Source organism: Theropithecus gelada, chromosome 3 (assembly GCF_003255815.1).
Source record: "Theropithecus gelada isolate Dixy chromosome 3, Tgel_1.0, whole genome shotgun sequence".
NCBI classification, from domain to species: Eukaryota; Metazoa; Chordata; class Mammalia; order Primates; family Cercopithecidae; genus Theropithecus; species Theropithecus gelada.
In genome coordinates, this window is record NC_037670.1 from 107,724,938 (window position 1) to 107,744,289 (window position 19,352).

General features: G+C 40.4%; 1 protein-coding gene across 3 annotated transcripts in view; it reads left to right on the forward strand.

Moving 5' to 3' along the window:
- Positions 1–19,352, forward strand: part of SLC25A13 (solute carrier family 25 member 13) — a 199,605-nt gene that overhangs the window by 64,798 nt on the left and 115,455 nt on the right. For 2 of the 3 annotated variants that reach the window (XM_025380033.1, XM_025380034.1), the window contains exon 4: positions 11,252–11,367. The exons of the other annotated variant lie outside the window; for it this stretch is intronic. In XM_025380033.1, coding sequence (XP_025235818.1) covers positions 11,252–11,367 — 116 coding nt within the window. The remainder of the gene's footprint in view (positions 1–11,251; positions 11,368–19,352) is intronic. 3 annotated transcript variants of the gene reach the window in all.

The window sequence follows — 19,352 nt, forward strand, 5'->3', positions numbered from 1 at the left end:
GGAGACTACCAGTTAGAGAAGTGAAGGGTTTGGTAGTGTGTGCCCTTGCATGCAGGCCAGTCTTTCTGTCCTCAGGTGCATTCAAAGTACCTGGTTATCCAGTGGTAATGAGAATAAACCAACATGCTACTTTATGTAGTGTAGGCCAGTATACGCTAAGTGACAAATTCATACGCCTGCTGGCTTTATGATTACTGATTTCTTATTTGTGGTTTCCCCATTATCCTTCTTCATTTGCCATTTTAATAACATTGAGACCTTTTTATCCAGCCTTAATTAGTAGGACAAGGAAAGATTTAGGAAACCTAGATTTTTAAATCGGCTTTGTTTGCCTAAATCAGTTTTCCATCATGGTTTACAATTACTTTTCCCTTTTTTCCTCAATGGTCTTTCTTTACCTTTTTTGATTTCCCCCTGCTTTGAAGGCAATACCTAATTTAAAATGAGGAGTTTATGGTGTTTTTTGTTTGTTTAAACTTAGTACACTTTTCCTTTAAAAAAAAAGTCTTTGGTAGACCTCAAAATATCCATGGTGTAATTAAAATGCAGACTATTTGTCATGCACATTATTAAATTCTGCTCTCAGTGTTGGTAATTACACAAAATAGGAACAATGTAGTATAATAAGATAGCTTTTCGGGGTTTTTAAGTGATGTCTACTAGTATTTAAGAAATAAAGGATATTTATCTAAAGAATTGTGGAGATGGTGAATATGATTTGTCTATAGTTTTAAAAGCTTGTAGTGGTTCTTTTCCTTGATGCGATATCATCTTTGTAGGGACTGGCCATGATTGGAGCATATTTATGACTTAAAGGTTAAAAGATGAGAGGTTGAGGGAGGTGGCAAGGACACTGGGGCAGATTCTTCTCGTCTCATTGGGCAGTGGTTATTTTACAGGGAGGGAAAGAATAAATGGGGTATAGGAAGAGTAAAGATATTTTCTAGTGTTACTTGAATTAACTATGTACTAGCAAGTGAGAACTAGAAAAGAGATGAATCTTACTTGTCAAATGTGCTTGATCCATCTGATAAGAAAGAGAATGTTGGGGTTATAAGAATACCCCAGTAAGTGCCCCTGGTTGGCACAGTCAGCCTTGGGCAACTTGACTGCTGTTTGGAGTTAGCTGCAAGGCGATGGGCTGCCAAGTAGAGCTGGCAGTGCGGACAGATTACATACTGATTTAAGCTCACAATTATGAGAGCCTACATATATATATATACTTTTGCCAATATGGAGGCAGTGATATATGCGGAGGTGATATTTACAGGCCAAATTCATGATAACAATACAGTAAAATTGCCAATAAAAATCTTTAATAGGCTTTTAAAGCCAGGCAGTAGCCTGCTTGTTTGAACAATATTCAATCTGTCAGATTTCATTGGAGCCAATGAATTTAAATAGGCCCTTGGCAAACACTGTGGTGAGATATTTGAACCAGAGTACATAGTAGAGCTGAAGAACCCTGCTGGCCTCAGAACAGATGCACTCCAGGGAATGCCAAGGTCCTTTCTGGAGCCAGGGTGGGCACAGAATGGCTGCCTATAACCTAAAATGGAAGAAAACAGGAATTTAGAATGAAAGGCGTCTGAGAAAAACACCTTTTATGGAACAAGAAAGGGTATCTGTTCCAACTTGTCCGACGAGGTCATTCAGCCAGTTAGGCAAAGGTAAGACTAGGACTCAGCTTCTGTCTACCTTATTCCTGATGGTTTTTAGAAGATTAGTAATCACTCGTTGTCTCTTTTCAGATCAGATTAGAAACAGTTGTCATGGATTTGCATAATTGGGGGCCATGAGTCTTCCTTTGTGTGCTTGCTGACCATCAACTAGCATATTAAATAAAAATCTTTACTCAGGAGCGCCCTCTTCATCTGCCTAACTGGTAGTTTTCATATCCTCAGTGACCTCCAAGCCTCAGAGTCTGCCTGTGACTGCCACAGTCCCTGCAGCCCCTGCAGCCCCTGGCCATTGGGTCTTCTCTTGACGGGGAGGGGTTGACCAGCTCCTGGGCTTTAAAAACTGCTTGCTGTGACTTCCAGGACAGGACCCTCACAGATTCCATGTAATTAAGCCTTAACAGCTGTTTAGAAAATGTATCCCAGATTTGACTGCTCCTTGGTTCTCTTGCTACAACCCAGGTTCAGCCTACTGCAGCCGCTTCTAACTGGGCTCAATGCTTCACCCGGCGGCCCATGCTCCACAGTGTCTTGAGTGTTCTTCGTAACCTTTCTAACTCTGAAGCAAGTCACATCACTCCCCTGCATAAAACCCTTCAACAGCAGCTGATTTCCCTAGAATAAAATCCAGGCATCCTTTTATGCTTACCACTCTCCTCATCCTCATCCCCTTTCCCTTCCCCTGCCTTCTCTACTCTCCAGCTGCTCGAGGTCTCCCTGCCCCTTGGAACTTGCCAAGGGTGGCCTGCTTTGGGTGCTCGCACTGATGTTTCTCCTCATATCCATGTCCTTCAAATCTTTTTCTGGCCGCTGCTTTTCACCATTCAGATCTCAATACCTCCTCACCAGAGGCTTTTCCTGACCGCTTCAGGCAAAGTAGCTCCATCTCCCAACCCCATTACTCTCCTGGAGTTGATTTTCAAGCCTGGCTATGTAGTACAATCACTTGAGAAGTTTAAAAAAAAACAAATGAGTGTTTAGGCCCCTCTACAGACCAATGAAATAGAGTATCTGGGGCTGAGAAGCATGATTCCAAGGCGTTGCTCTATTTTACCCTATACAGTGGTTGTCTAATTCTGGAATTTTTATGTATGCATGTGCTCATCTTCCGCCTACCTGCAAATGTGGTTCCTTGAAGACATAGATGTTGTCAATTTTGAGGTATCTTTAGTGCCTGGGGCATGGCTTATCATATAGTAGGAACAGGGTACACATTTGCTTTGTTATCAAAAAGGGTCAGACTCTGGGGCTGGTGTGGTGGTTCATACCTGTAATCCCAGCACTTTGGGAGGCTAAAGTGGGTGGATTGCCTGAGGTCATGAGTTTGAGACCAGCCTGGCCAATATGGTGAAACCCTGTCTCTACTAAAAATACAAAAATTAGCCAGATGTGGTGGCGCACGCCTGTAACCCCAGCTTCTCAGGAGGCTGAGGCAGGAGAATCACTTGAACCCGAGAGGCAGAGGTTGCAGTGAGCCGAGATCGCACCATTGCATTCCAGCCTGGGCAACAAGAGTGAAACTCCGTCTCAAAAAAAAAAAAAAAAGAGTCAGACTCTGTAAAATATTGGAAGAGATTTATTCTGAGGCAGATATGAGTGACCATGGCCTGTGACACAGCCCTCAGGAGATCCTGAGAACATGTGCCCAAGGTAGTCAGGGTGCAGCTTAGTTTTATACATTTTATGGAGACATGAGACTTCAATCAGTTACATTTAAGAAATATATTGATTCTGTCCAGAAAGGTGGGACAACTCGAAGTGGGGTGAGGACTTCCAGGTTATAGGTAGATTTAAACATTTTTTGGTTGACAGTTGTTTACCTAAAGACCTGGGATTGTTAGAAAGCAAATGTCTGAGTTCAGATAAGGGATTGTAGAGACCAAAGTTTTCATTGTAGAGATGAAGCCCTTAGGTAGCAGGCTTCAGAGAGAATAGATTGTAAATATTTCTTATCAGACTTAAGATATAATGAGGCAGGTCCGACCCCCACTTACCGTCATGGCCAGAAACAGTCTTTTAGGTTAATTTGAAGAGTGCCTTGGCTAAGAAGGAAGTCCATTGAGGGGTCTTAGAATTTTATTTTTGGTTTACAGCTTAGTTGCTTGAATAATATGTATTTGCAAGGAATATGGACGGGAAAGAGAAGAGCTATAAAAGCCAAAAGCTATTAAAAGATGTTAAAAATCATGGAGACCAAAGCTCTTTGGAAAAATTGGTGATCACAGGAGAGTCCAGTTCCAGATTTTTCTTAACACCCACATATACGTAAATGTGGGTGGTCTGATGGTTAGAACTCTGTTTTTGGAGTTAGATTTTACTTTCATCTCTGCCATTGACCCTGGACAATTGCTTGGCTTCTGTTGTAACACACAGAAGAGGTATAAGGAGAAGTTATTTTTGTGAAGTACTCTTGTGGTTAGGAACCTTCAGTAAAAGTGGTATTTGGATTTTGATGGTACATTGTCTACAACCAAACTTCCTGAAGTATGAACAGACCAGTTCCTTATGTGCTGTTGCTTAAACTTTCATAGCCACAGAGTTGACCTGGAGATACGAGCCAGGCAGGAGATGAAAGGGATCACATGGAGTCTAAGCCTCTGCTGAGTGAGAATAAACAAGGACAGAGAGGAAGAGAGGAACTGGAGGCTATCCATTAGTGTGATTCTTTCAGATCATTCATTTCCTTTTTCAATTTGCCTTCCTCTCCCCAAATCTCTTATACAGTCCTCCTGCCACTATCTAAGTTGAGGACTTTGCTATTTTGTTTCATATGAATTTTTATTTTTTTCTTCTTATAAGAACAGTGCAGTATGTATATTATTGAAAGGATTAGAAAATATGAGCAAGCAGAAAAAAAATCTTAAATTTCTAACAATTTAACCACCTAGAGATGATATCCACTGCCAACACTTTGGTGTGCCTCCTTTAGACTTTGTGTGTGTGCACAATGTTATTGTCCATTTTTAAGAAACAAATCATTTTCTACACATCATTGTGTAAATGATTTTTTACTTACTACCATGGATTTGTTTATAACACTTTTTAGTGGTTGGATAGTATCCTGCACATCAATGTTCTATATTCAGTCCGTCACATATTGTTGTATATTGAGGTTGTTTGTACTTTTTTCACCATTACCATCAGTGCTGGGTAAATATCCCTGTAGATTAAAGTTTGCATGCATTTATGAATTATTTTTTAGGATAAACTCCTAGGAGTGCGATTGTGGTGGTCGTAGAATAAAGAGGTGTTTTTTTTTTTTTTTTTTCTCCTAACTGCTTCTTGTGGAGCGGGGCTAACCCATAGGCTACCCAGAGTGGCCATAAAGACATTTTTGAGATTCTTGCTGTGTTGTCAAATTGTCCTCCGGAGTTGCTGCACTCCCAGCCTTTGGTATTAAGTGCCCTTCTTTATTTCTCATTCAGGCTTTCGTAGCTCTTCCCTGGATTCTGCCACACATCTCCTTAACTCCAGTCTCTTCCCCTTAAGTTCATTTAACACTCCTCTGTCAGATTAAATGTTCTGATGCACAAACTGATCACATCACTAAAATTATCAGATCTTGTTCTACCATCACAGGACCTCATCATCAGGATATGAGCAACTTTGTGGGGTTTTCTTTTCTCTTCTCTTCTCTTGTCTTCTCTTGTCTTCTCTTGTCTTCTCTTGTCTTCTCTTGTCTTCTCTTGTCTTCTCTTCTCTTCTCTTCTCTTCCCTCCCTCCCTCCCTCCCTCCCTTCCTCCCTTCCTTCCTTCTTTTCTTTTTTTTCTTTTTTTCTAGTAGATGGTATCTCACTCTGTGGTCCAGGCTGGAGTACAGTGGTGCAATCATAGCTCACTGCAGTCTTGAACTCCTGGACTCAAGTGATCCTCCTGCCTTGGCCTCCCAAAGTGCTGGAATTATAGACATGAGCTGCCACGCCCAGCCCCAGCACTATATTTTCTGTTCTAGTTTTCCTCCAGCAAATATGCATGTCTTCTGATTCTTCATCTCTGGGCTCCCTTTCTTGGCTCCTGACTTACCTTCTGCCCCTCTGGACCACCAGTTCTGGGGAGCAGAGATTGTGTCCCTAGAACTGCCCTCTGCCAAATATGTAGAGTAGGCACCGAAGTCAAACTTCAGTTGGTGGACTCTCCTCCCCCATCTCCCGTCTTTATTTGATCACATTTCACTTTTATTGCAAGACCGAGCTCATGTTCACTGAACACATCTTCCTTCTGATGTCACATGTTCCCAATTTCAGTAAGGCTTTTTTCATCTCCTTTCACTCAACATGACAGTAACCTTTCCCTCCTGAATTCATTGAGTCATTTCTTTCCAGTTCTGTTATATTACTTAACCCTTTTTCCATAACATCATAATTTTCAGTCTGTATTCTCTATTATATTTCAAATATCTCCAGGCTAAGTGCTATCCCTTGCGAAGTTGGGGGAGGAGGTACCTAAAGTTATGCTACAGTGAAGAAGCACCGTCATCATTTTGGTGTATATGTTGTGGTACCTTTCCACGTATGTGATAGATGATTAATATTTACATTGTGTAAGCATAGCATACAGATGCAATTCACTTTTCAACCTTTTCTTCTTTGGCCCAGTATTTTGTAGTACTACGCAGTGCTTTGGCTATTTTATTATTACCTGGACTGTAAAGGAGTTACAAAGTCGCTACTGTTATAAATGGCTTCCAGAAGGAGAACAGCAGCTCTAGTGCTTTGTAAAACAAAAATGACTTGCTTACAAAAAATATCCAGTAGCATCAGAACCATGAAATAGAGTAGTTAGACACCTACCCTTCCCTAATCTCTGAGTGGTATAGGCCTGTGGAAATGTGACTTGTACATTTGCTTACTTGTTAGCTGACCCATGTTCTACTATTAGTTCCTGCAGATGAGAGTGGTAGCAAATACTGTTCCTTAGATTCTAGTCATAGAGTTTATCAGAGCTGCATGATTCGTTTTAAAGGGAATCTAACATCGTCAAAGAAGTTCTGGGAGTTGTGGGTGGAAAAGGAACTAAGTGAGTTCACCAGCCAGGTCTGAACTTGATTAAGCTTGAATTCTTTGTTGTAACTTATGTTAATGCCCATTAAACCTGTAAAGCAAGATGGAAGCACTGTTTGTTCAAAAAAACCAAAAATATATATATATAAACATTTTTAGGTATCATGCTGTAAAGTAATATAGTACTATATAATTATTCTGATTGCCTTCTAGTCAGATTACCTTGAAAATCCAAAATGATCTTGGCGAACAATAATACATTATGATTTCATGGTTCATCTACATACCTCCTGCGTAGGTGTAGAATACTCATATCTAACAGGGTTACCACGTTACATACCTTTTGGTATCAGTGACATACCTAAAATACCAGAGTATTTATTGGCCATTCTCAGTTATGAAACGTTGACATTGCCAGACAGGGCTTTGATCATACATATATATATATAGTCATATATATATAAAAAACATATATATACACCTTTATATATTATAAGCCTTGCATATGTATATGGTCTCTTATATATGCCTTTTTTATATAAGCCTTTCATATACATATTAAGCCTGTCTTTATTCAGACCATGAAACCAAAAACATCCCTTTTTCAGATAACACATAGTGTGATTCTATTTAATGAACCTAATGTCCGTGGAGGGGTAATTAAGCAAATATGATTGTTTTCTGCCTCAGCAAACTGCCAGCAAGTTCCCCTGGAGAGCAGCACTGTGTGGCTGCGTGGCTGTGGGTGCCTGATCAGCAGGGTTGGGGGATGTGAGTAGGCGTGGCAACTGGGAAGCAAAGGGCCGGAAACACATTTGTCCTCTGTCCCGCTTCAGAAGTCTAGAGTGTGGTGGGCCTGCCAGTGAATTCCTCAAGGTCTTCTCTTATTAGAGCATACCTTAAGAGAAAAGGAAACATCTCTAAATGAAATGCTTGTGGGCACTTTTATTCATAGCTTTAGGTAACCTTTCTTTAAAAACTGCCAGATCTGTGTTTCCAGTCTTGGCCTCTATGTTAGTTTCCTCAGGCTGCTGTAACAAAGTACTCTGCCGCAAACTGGGAAGCTTAAAAAAAAAAAAAAAAATTAGTTTTCCCAACTTCTGGAGGCTAGACATCCAAGGTGGAAGTTCAGCAGGGGTTGGTTTCTTCTGAGGGCTGTGAGGGAGAATCTGTTCTGTTCTTCTTTCCTGTCTTCTGGTGGTGCCCGGGCAACCTTTGGTGTTCCTTGGCTTGAAGAAGAATCACCCTGCTCTCTACCTTCATCTTCACTTGGTTTTCTCCTTGTGTGCGTGTCTGTTTTTAAATTTCCCTCTTTTATAAAGACTTCAGTCATACTGGATTAGGTGCCTGCACTATTCCACTATGATCTCATCTTAACTAGCTCCATTTGCAGCCACCCTATTTCCAAACAAAGTCACATTCTGAGGTTCTAGGGGTTGGGATTTTCGGAAATGGGGGACATAGTTCTGCCCATACCAGCATCTCTGTTAAGTCCGTTGAGTCTCTTTTGGCATCTGGCTGGACACTGTACTACATGTCCCACTGGTACCTCAAATACAGTCGCAGTTGGTTGCATTCTCCCACAGGTCCCTTCTTTCCAATTTTTACCTTTTTTTCTTTTTTCTTCTTTATCTTTGGTGGTGGTATCATCATCCCACTCAGTTATCCAACTTGGAAATCTTGGGAGCATCCTGGCCTGTTTCCTTGGCCTTGGCCTCCGACATCCAGTCCTAACCACATTTTATCATTTCTGCCTCCACTGTGTTTCTCTGACCTTTCCTCTGCTTTCATTCCTAGGACTCCCATTCAGGTTTAGAACCCTGCAATCCCTGGCTGCCAGGCTTTCTCCCACATCTCATCTCTCCTTTAAATTCATCTTCCACACCAGTTCTTTTCTAAATCAAAGTTTTGAATGTGACATTTCTTAATCCAGAAACCTTGAGTGATTTTTAACTGTCTGGAAAAAAAAAAAGTCGAGATTCTGTTGCTTTGTCCTTAAGGTCCACCCCAGGTGGCTGGCCTCTCACTCATGCCAGTCTTTTGCTCCTCATGACCTGCTAGATGGAGAATTGGTGACTCCTACATCCTGCTCCAAATACAGCACATCCATTTGTTTTCACCTCTGTACTTTGCTTCACCAGTGTAGAATGTCTTCTCTCTACCCTTCCCTCCTGTCTCCATTGTCACTAAACCAAAGTGGGTCCATTTGCCTGCACACAATGGAAAGCCAAACAGAAAGCACCAGGTTTTTGCAGCAAGAAAGGTTTATTGCCAGGCTGCTGAGTAAGGAGACAGGAGTCAGGCTCAAGTTTGACTTTCTCTACCAGCCCTACAGCCATAGATTTAAGAGAGGGCCTCTGAGTGTGGAGTTTAGGTGCTGAACAGTGATTAGTGATTGGCTGAAAGGAAAAGGGGTTTGGAAAGTGTCTTGGGCATGCTGCTGCCCTTACATGCTGCTTCATGGGTTGCTCCTTTGGACAGTGGTGGCATTAGCTTGAACTGAGGGTGAGTTTTTGGCCTTCTAACGTCAAAAGGTTACTCACCAGGAGAGGAAGTCTATTCTGCCCAGACTCCAGTGAGCTGTATTGGTTCTAACCAGCCTCAGTCTGTCAGCCAATTTTGTGGCAAATAGAGAGAACTGTAACAAATGGTTTTCTTCTCTGCTGTCCTGCAAGACAAGCTCAATAAATTTTTGTTAGTTACCAAATTCTTTAATCCTGTGGGGCATGGTTTCACCATCTTCCCACAGCAGTTGGAATTCTAACCAGGTTAAATGGAAGCCAGGAGACCTGGTTTTCAGGCCAAAATGTCAGAAGCCAGTTGTTTTGCCTAACCCAGGTCATTAACTTTTGCGAGTTTCCGTTTCCTCACAAGTAGAATGAGGAGGTTGAAGTAGATAATCCCTAAGATCTTTTCAGCTTTAAAATTTGTTCATCAAATACCATGCCTCCATGAAGCAGTCCCTAACTCTTCCAGGCAGAATAATTCACCCCTTTTATGCCCCTTGGTGTTTTATTTTTTCTTTTACAGTTAACTCTTAATATCTAGTGGTTGTGTGTGCTCATGACTGTCTCCCTTTCCTCCAAACAGCTGGTGGTAAGCTCCTTGAGTTCAGCCAGGAGTGCTTGACTCACATTTGCCCCCGCTTCTTGCCTTTGTCTTCCCCTGGTCTTGCTTAGGCAGAGAGTCTTGGTGAGAGAGACCTTAGTAGAGGATAAAATGTCCCCAGGAAGTACTCCCCTGTAACACATGCTCTTCCTGAGTGTTCCCAGGCATTGAGAAGGATGTGTTTTGGATGGTTAATGATACAGAGATGTTATATTGAACGCACTGAGTTTTTCCTTTCTTCATAGCATTATTGTAATTGGGTGACATTCTGGGAAACAGCTAAGTTCGCTTTGTAACAGTTTTTGTAAAAATGTGTGCTCTCTATAGGATGTTTGGAAGTAACTAAGTTTTCTGTAAAAGATATGAAAAACATTCCTATTTTCTTCCTCTTCCTATATCCTCCGGAAACTTGGAGTATCTCAATGTATCATTAAGGTATTTGGACACTTAAAGTAGCAGTTGTTAAAAAATACAATCCAGGAAAGCTTTTATGGACCCATTTCCTCTTTGGAAGCCAAACGTCCTTGGCCTCTCATATTCTTCCTAAACCTTAGATTGACCCACATTTTGACCTTCAGAAAGTTAAAGTCACTCCTTTCTCCTAGAGAATGACCAGCCCCTTTTCTTGCTTCAAGGCCACCTCTGGTCCTATATTTCTAATCTAATTTTACATTGTTCTTTTATGCACTCCACTGTCCAGACAAAATCTGTCACTCATAATTTTCCCTATATACTCCTTAGCTTTCTTGCATTAGTCTTCTGCCTGAAGTGCCCTCTGGTCTACACCCCTTACTGTGTATCCAAATTGTACTCATTTTTTGAGACCTAGCTCAAATGCCATTTCTGCCACAAAGACTTTTGTTACCATACTAGTTCTTGTGTTATGATTTGTTCTTCTTCTACACACTGGTCTATTTCTAGACTAGTGCTATCTGCCTCACCAGACTAGAAGTTCCTCGGGGTCATGTTTCATGTGTCATTTATCTGTATTCCCCTGTACTAGCCCTAGGTCAATTCACAGTTGGTCAGTAAATACTGGTAGTGAATCAATTATCTGTGAACCGTTTTTTGCATGGTCTATAGGGATACTAATGTGTAACAAAGTTGCTCTATTTTGCTGTTAGGCAGTCACATCTTAGTCTAAAGTATCTACACTTTAATTTTAGAACCCAAAAACATGTCTGAAGTAAGATGGAAACATATATGATACTGGATAAAACAGTTACATTTGAAATTATAATGTATTTAGTGTGTAAACTATGTGGTCAATGCTGTCATGTCTTTTAGATTCTGTGCATTATTATTTCAGTCCACGTTGTAAAAGTAAATGCTAAATGTTTATAAATGTTTTCAGTTTGAATTTTATGTTTTGGCAGGGATATTTTTTCCCTCAGTGTATGTTTGTATATGCTTCTGTTTTCCACAAGCTGCTGACTTTATGCTTTGTGTTTGTTTTATGTTGCAGATTAATATCTTTTCAAGAATTTGTTGCCTTTGAATCTGTCCTGTGTGCTCCTGATGCTTTGTTTATGGTAGCCTTTCAGCTGTTTGACAAAGCTGGCAAAGGAGAAGTAACTTTTGGTAAGGAGCACGATTCTGTGCACATCTATGTAAGTGTGGACTTGTGTGAGCATTTTCTTTCTTTCTTTCTTTTTTTTTGTAGGAACATATGGAAATGCTTTTAAGAAGATAGTATATCCCTTTTAGTAAAGACACTTCAATGTTTAGGGGCTCCAGTTCAAACGTCTTGCTCTTGGAAAAAAACAAGTTTCTGGCTTAGTAGTTTTGATACTCTGATTTAGTTTTAAGGTGAGGGAGATGTGGCATGATTGTTTTCATACAATCATAGCATGTGAGAGCCAGACAGGACTTCTGTTTCTTCCCTGCACCATCAGTAGTGCTTTCCACCGATAGAATGAAGAAGTGAATAATCTGCCTACACACAGAAGTTACTAATACACCCTATACTTCTTGTCTTCACCTTGTTCCCATGGAGTAGTTTGCGGCCAGAGCCACTGCACAAGATGGTGGTTCAGAATAGTACGTGAAGGACCTTGTTCTAAAGAACACGCCTCCCACCCCACTGCTGTGCTGGCAGTGCCTGCTCTGCTGTGGCCTTCTTTATTTTGCAAGGCACAAACATCATCATGGGAATTAGCTACAAAGCTGCAGAAAACCCTGACGTTTTTCAGATACTTAGAAGAAAGAGAAGACTTGGAAGTGGTGGGACAGTGATAAGTTATTTTTTAAAAAACTGGCTACTAAGGACAGATTTAACAGAAAGTGCCATGTTTCCCGCGGACTCTGTGGTGTCAGGCATATGTTGTCTCTGCACACAAATCTGCATTAGCATTGCTCAAGAAGAATTTTGGAGCCCTTTAGGCATGTGGATTATGCTTTCATGAGAGATGGCTTTAAAGATTAGGGAGAACGTGGCATGATTATTTTCATAGCGTCATAGAACGTGAGAGCCAGACAGGACCTCTGCCTGTCTTGTGCTTGGCATGTGCCCATTTTAAGTGTCTTTATTCATAGTTTCCAATTCATTCAGACCTTTGGGACTTGTCTTATTTGGTGTATTGTGGGAAACATACAAATGTGGGAAAAACACAGGAAGAATGTTGCTTCTGGAATCAGATAAGCTTAGCCCCTTCCAGCTCTGTTGCTTTTGCCTCTGAGCTAAATTGATGATCCTCTCCAGTCCTCATTTATCCTATTAAGAAGTGAAGATAATAATTAGATAAAGTATTGGTAAGATAGTATAATAGACTTATTGTGCCAGCTAACCCCCTTCGCCATTCCGTCATACTTATTTGGCATGACAGAATTAACGGTTAAATCGTCTTGAGCAAAGACAAAAAATTATATACTTGCCTGATTTTGTTTCTAGAAGATCAGATGCTTTCCATTAATACTTCATGAGGATTATTTAATATTTTCAAATCCTTAGATGAAATTTATTTCCATCACCCAGTTCTTCTTAGCACCACTGCAACCACAACTTTTCAATTAATACCAATAAAAAAAAGTCCCCATTTAAATCTTCAAGTAATGAGTAAGCAGCTAGCTCATGGTGTTATTGATTTACTCAGTGGAAGCGAGTTTGGTGACAGTGTTATGATAGTGTTTCTTTGGGATGAACAGAGGAAAGCCTGTGAGTGCAAGCACGTTCAACACAGATATGTTCTGTCTTATCTTCCTACTTTCCCCAGCAAGACTGGATGTGAGGAATGGAAGAGAGCTCGATTTGAGATGAGAGGACCGAGAAATGGGCTTCAGGTAGTTCCTTGATATAGATCCATCTTCCCTTCATGCGTGTGAAGTGGCAAGGGATATTGGTGACACTAGCTTTACCACTGGTCCTGGAAAGACATAGGAGGCTTCCACCATTGCAGGGGAAAGTGTGTGTGTTAGTGTGATTAGAAGAAAATGATAGGGAAGAAGCAGGATGTAGGAAACAAGAGCTATCTTTGAATTGTAGAAGACATAGTTGCATAAGGATTTTGTTTCTGCTTCTTACTAGCTGAAAGACAAGTCATTTCAACCCTCTGAGCTTTATTTTCCTCATCTCTAAAATTGGGGTAGTAACTACCTTACAGGACTATGTAAGGATTAAAAGATCCACTGCATAAAAGGCACTGTCTGGAAAACAAAGGCCTTTATACAAATAGTGATACTAAAAAATAGCCTGAAAGAAGAAAAGATTTTCTAATTTTTTTTTTCCTTTTTTCTTCTTTGGGAAGCCCTTTATTTATTTATTTTTTAATTGTTGTGTTTTTTTTTTAACGTAAGTTCAGGGGTACATGTGCAGGTTTATTATATAGGTACATTTGTGTCACAGGGGTTTGCTGTACAAATTATTTCATTACTCAGCTATTAAACCTAATACCCATTAGTTATTTTCCCTGATCCTTTCCCTCCTCCCAGACTCTACTCTTCTCCCTCTTGTAGGCCCTAATGTCTGTTGTTCCTCTCTGTCTCTGTGTTCTTATCACTTAGCGCCCACATATATGTGAGAATGTTTGGTTTTTGGTTTTCTGTTCCCACATTAGTTTGCTAAGGATAATGCCTCCAGCTCCATCCAAGTTCCTGAAGAGGACATGATCTCGTTGTTGTTGTTGTTTTAATGACTGCATCCTATTCCATGATGTATATGTACCACATTTTCTTTATCCAGTCTGTCATTAATGGGCATTTAGGTTGATTCCTTGTCTTTGCTATTGTGAATAGTGCTACAGTGAACATATGTGTGCATGTGTTTTTATGATAGAATGTTTATATTTCTTTGGGTATATACCCAGTAATGGGATTGTGGGTTGAAGGATAGTTCTGTTTTTAGGTGTTTGAGGAATTGCCACACTGTTTTCCACAGTGGTTGAACTAATTTACACTCCCACCAGCAGTGTATAAATGTTCCTTTTTCTGTGCAACCTTGCTAGAACCAGCTATTGTTTGACTTTTTAATAGTAGCCATTCTGACTAGTGTGAGATGGTATCTCATTGTAGCTTTGATTTGCATTTCTCTAATTATCAGTGATGTTAAGCCTTTTTCCATATGCTTCTTGGCCATGTATATATTTTCTTTTGAAAATATCTGTTCATGTACCTTGCCCCCCAGTTTTTTTTTTTTTTTTTTTTTTTTTTTTTTTTTTGAGATAGAGTCTCACTCTGTCATCCAGGCTGGAATGCAGTGGCACAATCTTGGCTCACTGCAACCTCCATCTCCAGGGCTTAAGCAATTCTCCTATCTCAGTCTCTCGAGTGGCTGGGACTACAGGCGCGCGCCACCATGTCTGGCAAATTTTGAATACAAAATTTGTATTAGTAGAGATGGGGTTTTACCATGTTGGTCAGGATGGTTTCAAACTCCTGACCTCAGGTGATCCACCTGCCTTGGCCTCCCAAATTGCTGGGATTACAGGCATGAGCCACCACGCCTGGCCTTTCCCTCACTTTTTAATGGGGTTGTTTTTTCCCTGTGAATTTAAGGTCCTTATAGTTAGTTGCTGGATATTAGACCTTTGTCAGATGCATAGTTTGCAAAAATTTTCTCCCATTCTGTAGGGTGTCTGTTTACTCTCTTGATAGTTGGGCTTTTGCTCTGAAGAATGCCCTTTAGTTAATTAGATCCCATTTGCCAATTTTTGTTTTTATTGCAATTGCTTTTGGTGTCTTTGTCATGAAATCTTTGCCCATTTCACTCTCCAGAGTGATACTGCCTAGGTTGTCTTCCAAGAATATAGTTTTGAGTTTTACACTTAAGTGTTGTTTGTTTTTTAGACCGAGTCTTGCTCTGTTCCCCAGGCTGGAGTGCAGTGGTATGATCTTGGCTCACTGCAACCTCTGCCTACCAGGCTCAAGTTATTCTTGTGCCTCAGCCTCCCAAGTAGCTGGGACTATAGGCATGCACCAGCATGCCTGGCTAATTTTTGTATTTTTCAGTAGAGACAGGGTTTCACCATGTTGGCCAGGCTGGTCTGGAACTCTTGACCTCAAGTGATCTGCCCACCTTGACCTCCCAAAGTGTTGGGATTACAGGTGTGAACCATCACTGTCTGGCCACATTTAAGTCTTTAATCCATCTTGAGTTTATTTTTGTGTATGGCGTAAGGAAGGGATCCAGTTTCAGTCCTCTACATATGGCTAGCCAGTTAACTCAGCATCATTTATTGAATACAGAATCCTTTTCCCATTGCTTGTTTTTGTCAACTTTGTTGAAGATCAGATAGTTGTATGTGTACGGCCTTAGTTCTGGGCTCTCTATTCTGTTCCATTGATGTTTGTGTTTTGTACTAGTACCACGATGTTTTGGTTACTGTAGCCCTGTAGTACAGATTGAAGTCAGGTAGCGTGATGCCTCCAGGTTTTTTCTTTTTGCTTAGGATTGCCTTGGCTATTGTCATGTCATGCACGTCCATGTGAAGAGACCACCGAACAGGCTTTGTGTGAGCAATAAAGCTTTTTAATCACCTGGGTGCAGGTGGACTGAGTCTGAAAAGAAAGTCAGCAAAAGGAGTTAGGGGTGGGGCAGTTTTATGGGATTTGGGTGGGTGGTGGAAAATTACAGTCAAAGGGGGTTGTTCTCTTGCAGGCCGGGGTGGGGGTCACAAGGCACTCAGTGGGGGAGCTTTTGAGCCAAGAAAAGGAATTTCATCAGGTTAATCAATCAGTTAAGGTGGGGCAGAAACAAATTACAATAGTAGAATGTCATCAGTTAAGGTAGGAACCGACCATTTTCACTTCTTTTGTGATTCTTCAGTTGCTTCAGGCCATCTGGATGTATATGTGCAGGTCACAGGGGATATGATGGCTTAGCTTGGGCTCAGAGGCCTGACAGCTATTTGGGTTCTTTTTTGGTCCATATGAATTTTAAAGTGGTTTTTGTCTAGTTCCACGAAGAATGTCGTTGGTAGTTTGAGAGGAACAGCATTGAATGTATAAATTGCTTTGCGCAGTATGTTCATTTTAATGATACTGATTTTGCCTATCCATGAACATGAAATGTTTTTCCATTTGTTTGTGTCATCTCTTTTCTGTAGTTCTGCTTGTAGAGATCTTTCATCTCCCTAGTTAGCTGTGTTTCTAGGTATTTTATTCTTTTTGTGGCAATTGTGAATTGGATTATGTTCCTGATTTGGCTCTTGGCGTGACTTGTTGGTGTATAGGAATGCTAGTGATTTTTATACATTGATTTGGTATCCTGAGACTTTGCTGAAGCTGTTTATCAACTTAAGGAGCTTCTTGGCTGTGACTGTGGGGTTTTCTATTAACAGACACAGGATCAATTCAACTGCAAACAGGATAGTTTGACTTCACCTCTTCCTATTTGGATGCCCTATATTTCTTTCTCTTGCCTGATTGCTTTGTCCAGGCCTTTCAATACTGTGTTGAATAGGACTGGTAAGAGAGGGCATCCTTGCCTTATGCAATAAAAGACAGGAAGCCCTGATTTCAAGGAGCTCATATTGTGATTTTGTCTTCAGTTGCATGTGACTGTTGTAGAAGAATGTACAACCCCTCCAGCAATACCCTGCCTTTCACAGGTAATTTATTCTAGGGTTTTCCAGTCTCACAAAACAGCGTGTTGTATATGTGCCTTGTATACATGTATGATGAGCCAACAGGAGTCCTCACTCCATTGGTATCATAAAATGTACCCTGGATTTTCTGAGCCATTAATCCCAATTTAAGATTAAACTAAATGAGAAATGCGTAGGACTAAGAGAGCAAAAAGACCATCAGTTTGCAAATTAATAGCTGACTTCTAACTTTTTTTTATGGGGTTGGTTAGATTCATTAAATATAGGTGGTGTGCATAGCAGTCTTTCACCTAAGTAAACAAAATCTTATAGGGGGCATGGCAGCCTAAGGAGTGTTTTGACAGCAGGTACCTTTAGAAGAAGCTAGCAACAAGTACCTTTTCCAGGAAACTCTTCACAGAGTTAAAGACATCAAAAACAAACAACTTGGAGTTGGACAGAAAAGAAGACTTACGTAGTCAACCTTGCTCTTATAAACCCAAAGTTTTCAGAGAATGAAGATCCAGATCTATAGCCTGGCTAGCTGGTCATATGAGACTGTAAACCCAATGGCAATCTTATCTCTAGTTACTTCCTTAGCTTCTTATAAATCTTTCACCTAGGAGTGACCCTTTAGTATTTTAGAAGTTTGTCTACCTTGATGTGTATCTTTGGGAGGGGTAGACATGGAGTGACAATTGAGAGAAGGGCTCCTTTGTTACTTCCTGGATTGGCTCAGTCAGTTGTGATGATCATGGGGTGAGTATTCTTTATACACTCTACAGAGGTTCACCTGGGGCCTTCCCATGGTCTGCAGAGAAAACAGGAGAGTGGCCTCAAATCTCACATGTCTCCCAGCCTTGCTTTTTATACTGAGAGCAGTTACACTCTTTATCAGTTTTCCTACTGGATTTCCACATTAGTGTGTGTGAAGTGGGGCTTCTGCGACTAAGCTTAGTTTGCAACAGGGTTTGTCAACAACAGGGTGGTGTTCATGCTCCCACTAGTACTGATTCTGATAGACACTAAACAAAAATCAGTTGGATCAAGGGGCAAATAAGTGTCTCATTTCAGTGAAACCTTGACCTATTTCCTCTGAGGCCTTGTTTATATTTACCATATTTTCATGTCTACATCACCCCATGTGTTTGCTACAATGAAAAGATCTTGATTAGGCCACTTTTGTTCTTTTGGTATCTAGCTACTTATATTCTCCTATTTCCTTTGAGGGAAAACTCCAGTATTCTTGCTGTCACCGTGTGTTCTTACTTTGATATCCAGTGTTTATAAGTATCTTGAGATATCAACAGGTATATAACAGGATGTTGGTATGAGTGGTAAATTCTAGTTAATTTGTGATTTTGCATGTGAGGAGAAAAAAAATTGTTCTAAATGTTTCCGTTTGTATTTTTAGCCTATTGCATGTGACAGTGATTTTTTAAAGCATACTTCGTTGAATGATAGCATACATGCAGAAGAATATACAAATCATGTTAGGTGTACATCTTGCTGAACTTTTACATCTGGATCTGCTTACCACAAGCCAGATCAGAAAGAGGATGGTACCAGCAGTGTAGAGGTCTCATCCCAGTCACTATTTCCCAATCCCAATGGTAACAACTGACATTTATCACTATCAATTGGTTTTGCCTCGTTTTAAACTTCATTTAATTGGAACTATATAGAGTGTACTCTTTTGGTCTGGCTTTGTTTGTTCATTTTATTTGTGAGATAAATCCATGTCATATGTATTTTTTGTTTTTCTTCAAAAAACAATGTATTGAATTCCATTATGTGACTCTATCCTAATTTATCCATTCTATTGTTGATAAACATTTTGGAACATTTTCATTTTTGTCTACTACAAGCAATATGTTTTCAACATTGTTTTACGTATTTTTGGTGTGTATAGACATATCTAGGAATAGACTTGCTGGGTCATAGAAAATATGCATATTTAGCTTCAGTAGAGCTTGCCAAAATGTTTCCCAAAGTGATGGTACCAGTTAACACTCATAATATCATTGCATGATGGTTTTATTTATTTCAGATCTTTGCCACTTGGTATCAGTTATTTTTATTTTAGTGATATCTCCCCGTGTGGCTTTAATGAGCATTTCTTTCCCTGATTCCTAATGGGTTATACAATATTTTTTAATATTTATTGGCCATTTGGGTATCTTCTTCAGTCACATGCATATTTTCTGGATACACGACCTCTGAGGGTTATATGTTTCACAGATTCTTTACTTTGTGACTTGCACTGTTACTCAATTGATCTTGAGGAACATAAGTTTCTAATTTTAATGTAGTACAAATTATCAGCATTTTCTTTTGTGGATAGCTCTTTTCGTGTCCTGTTTTAAAAAATCTAGGCTGGGCACAGTGGCTCCCGCCTGTCATCCCAACACTTTGGCAGGCCGAGGCAGGTGGATCACCTGAGGTCAGGAGTTCGAGACCAGCCTGGCCAACACAGTGAAACCCTGTCTCTACTAAAAATACAAAAATTAGCTGGGCATGGTGGCAGGCACCTGTAATCCCAGCTAC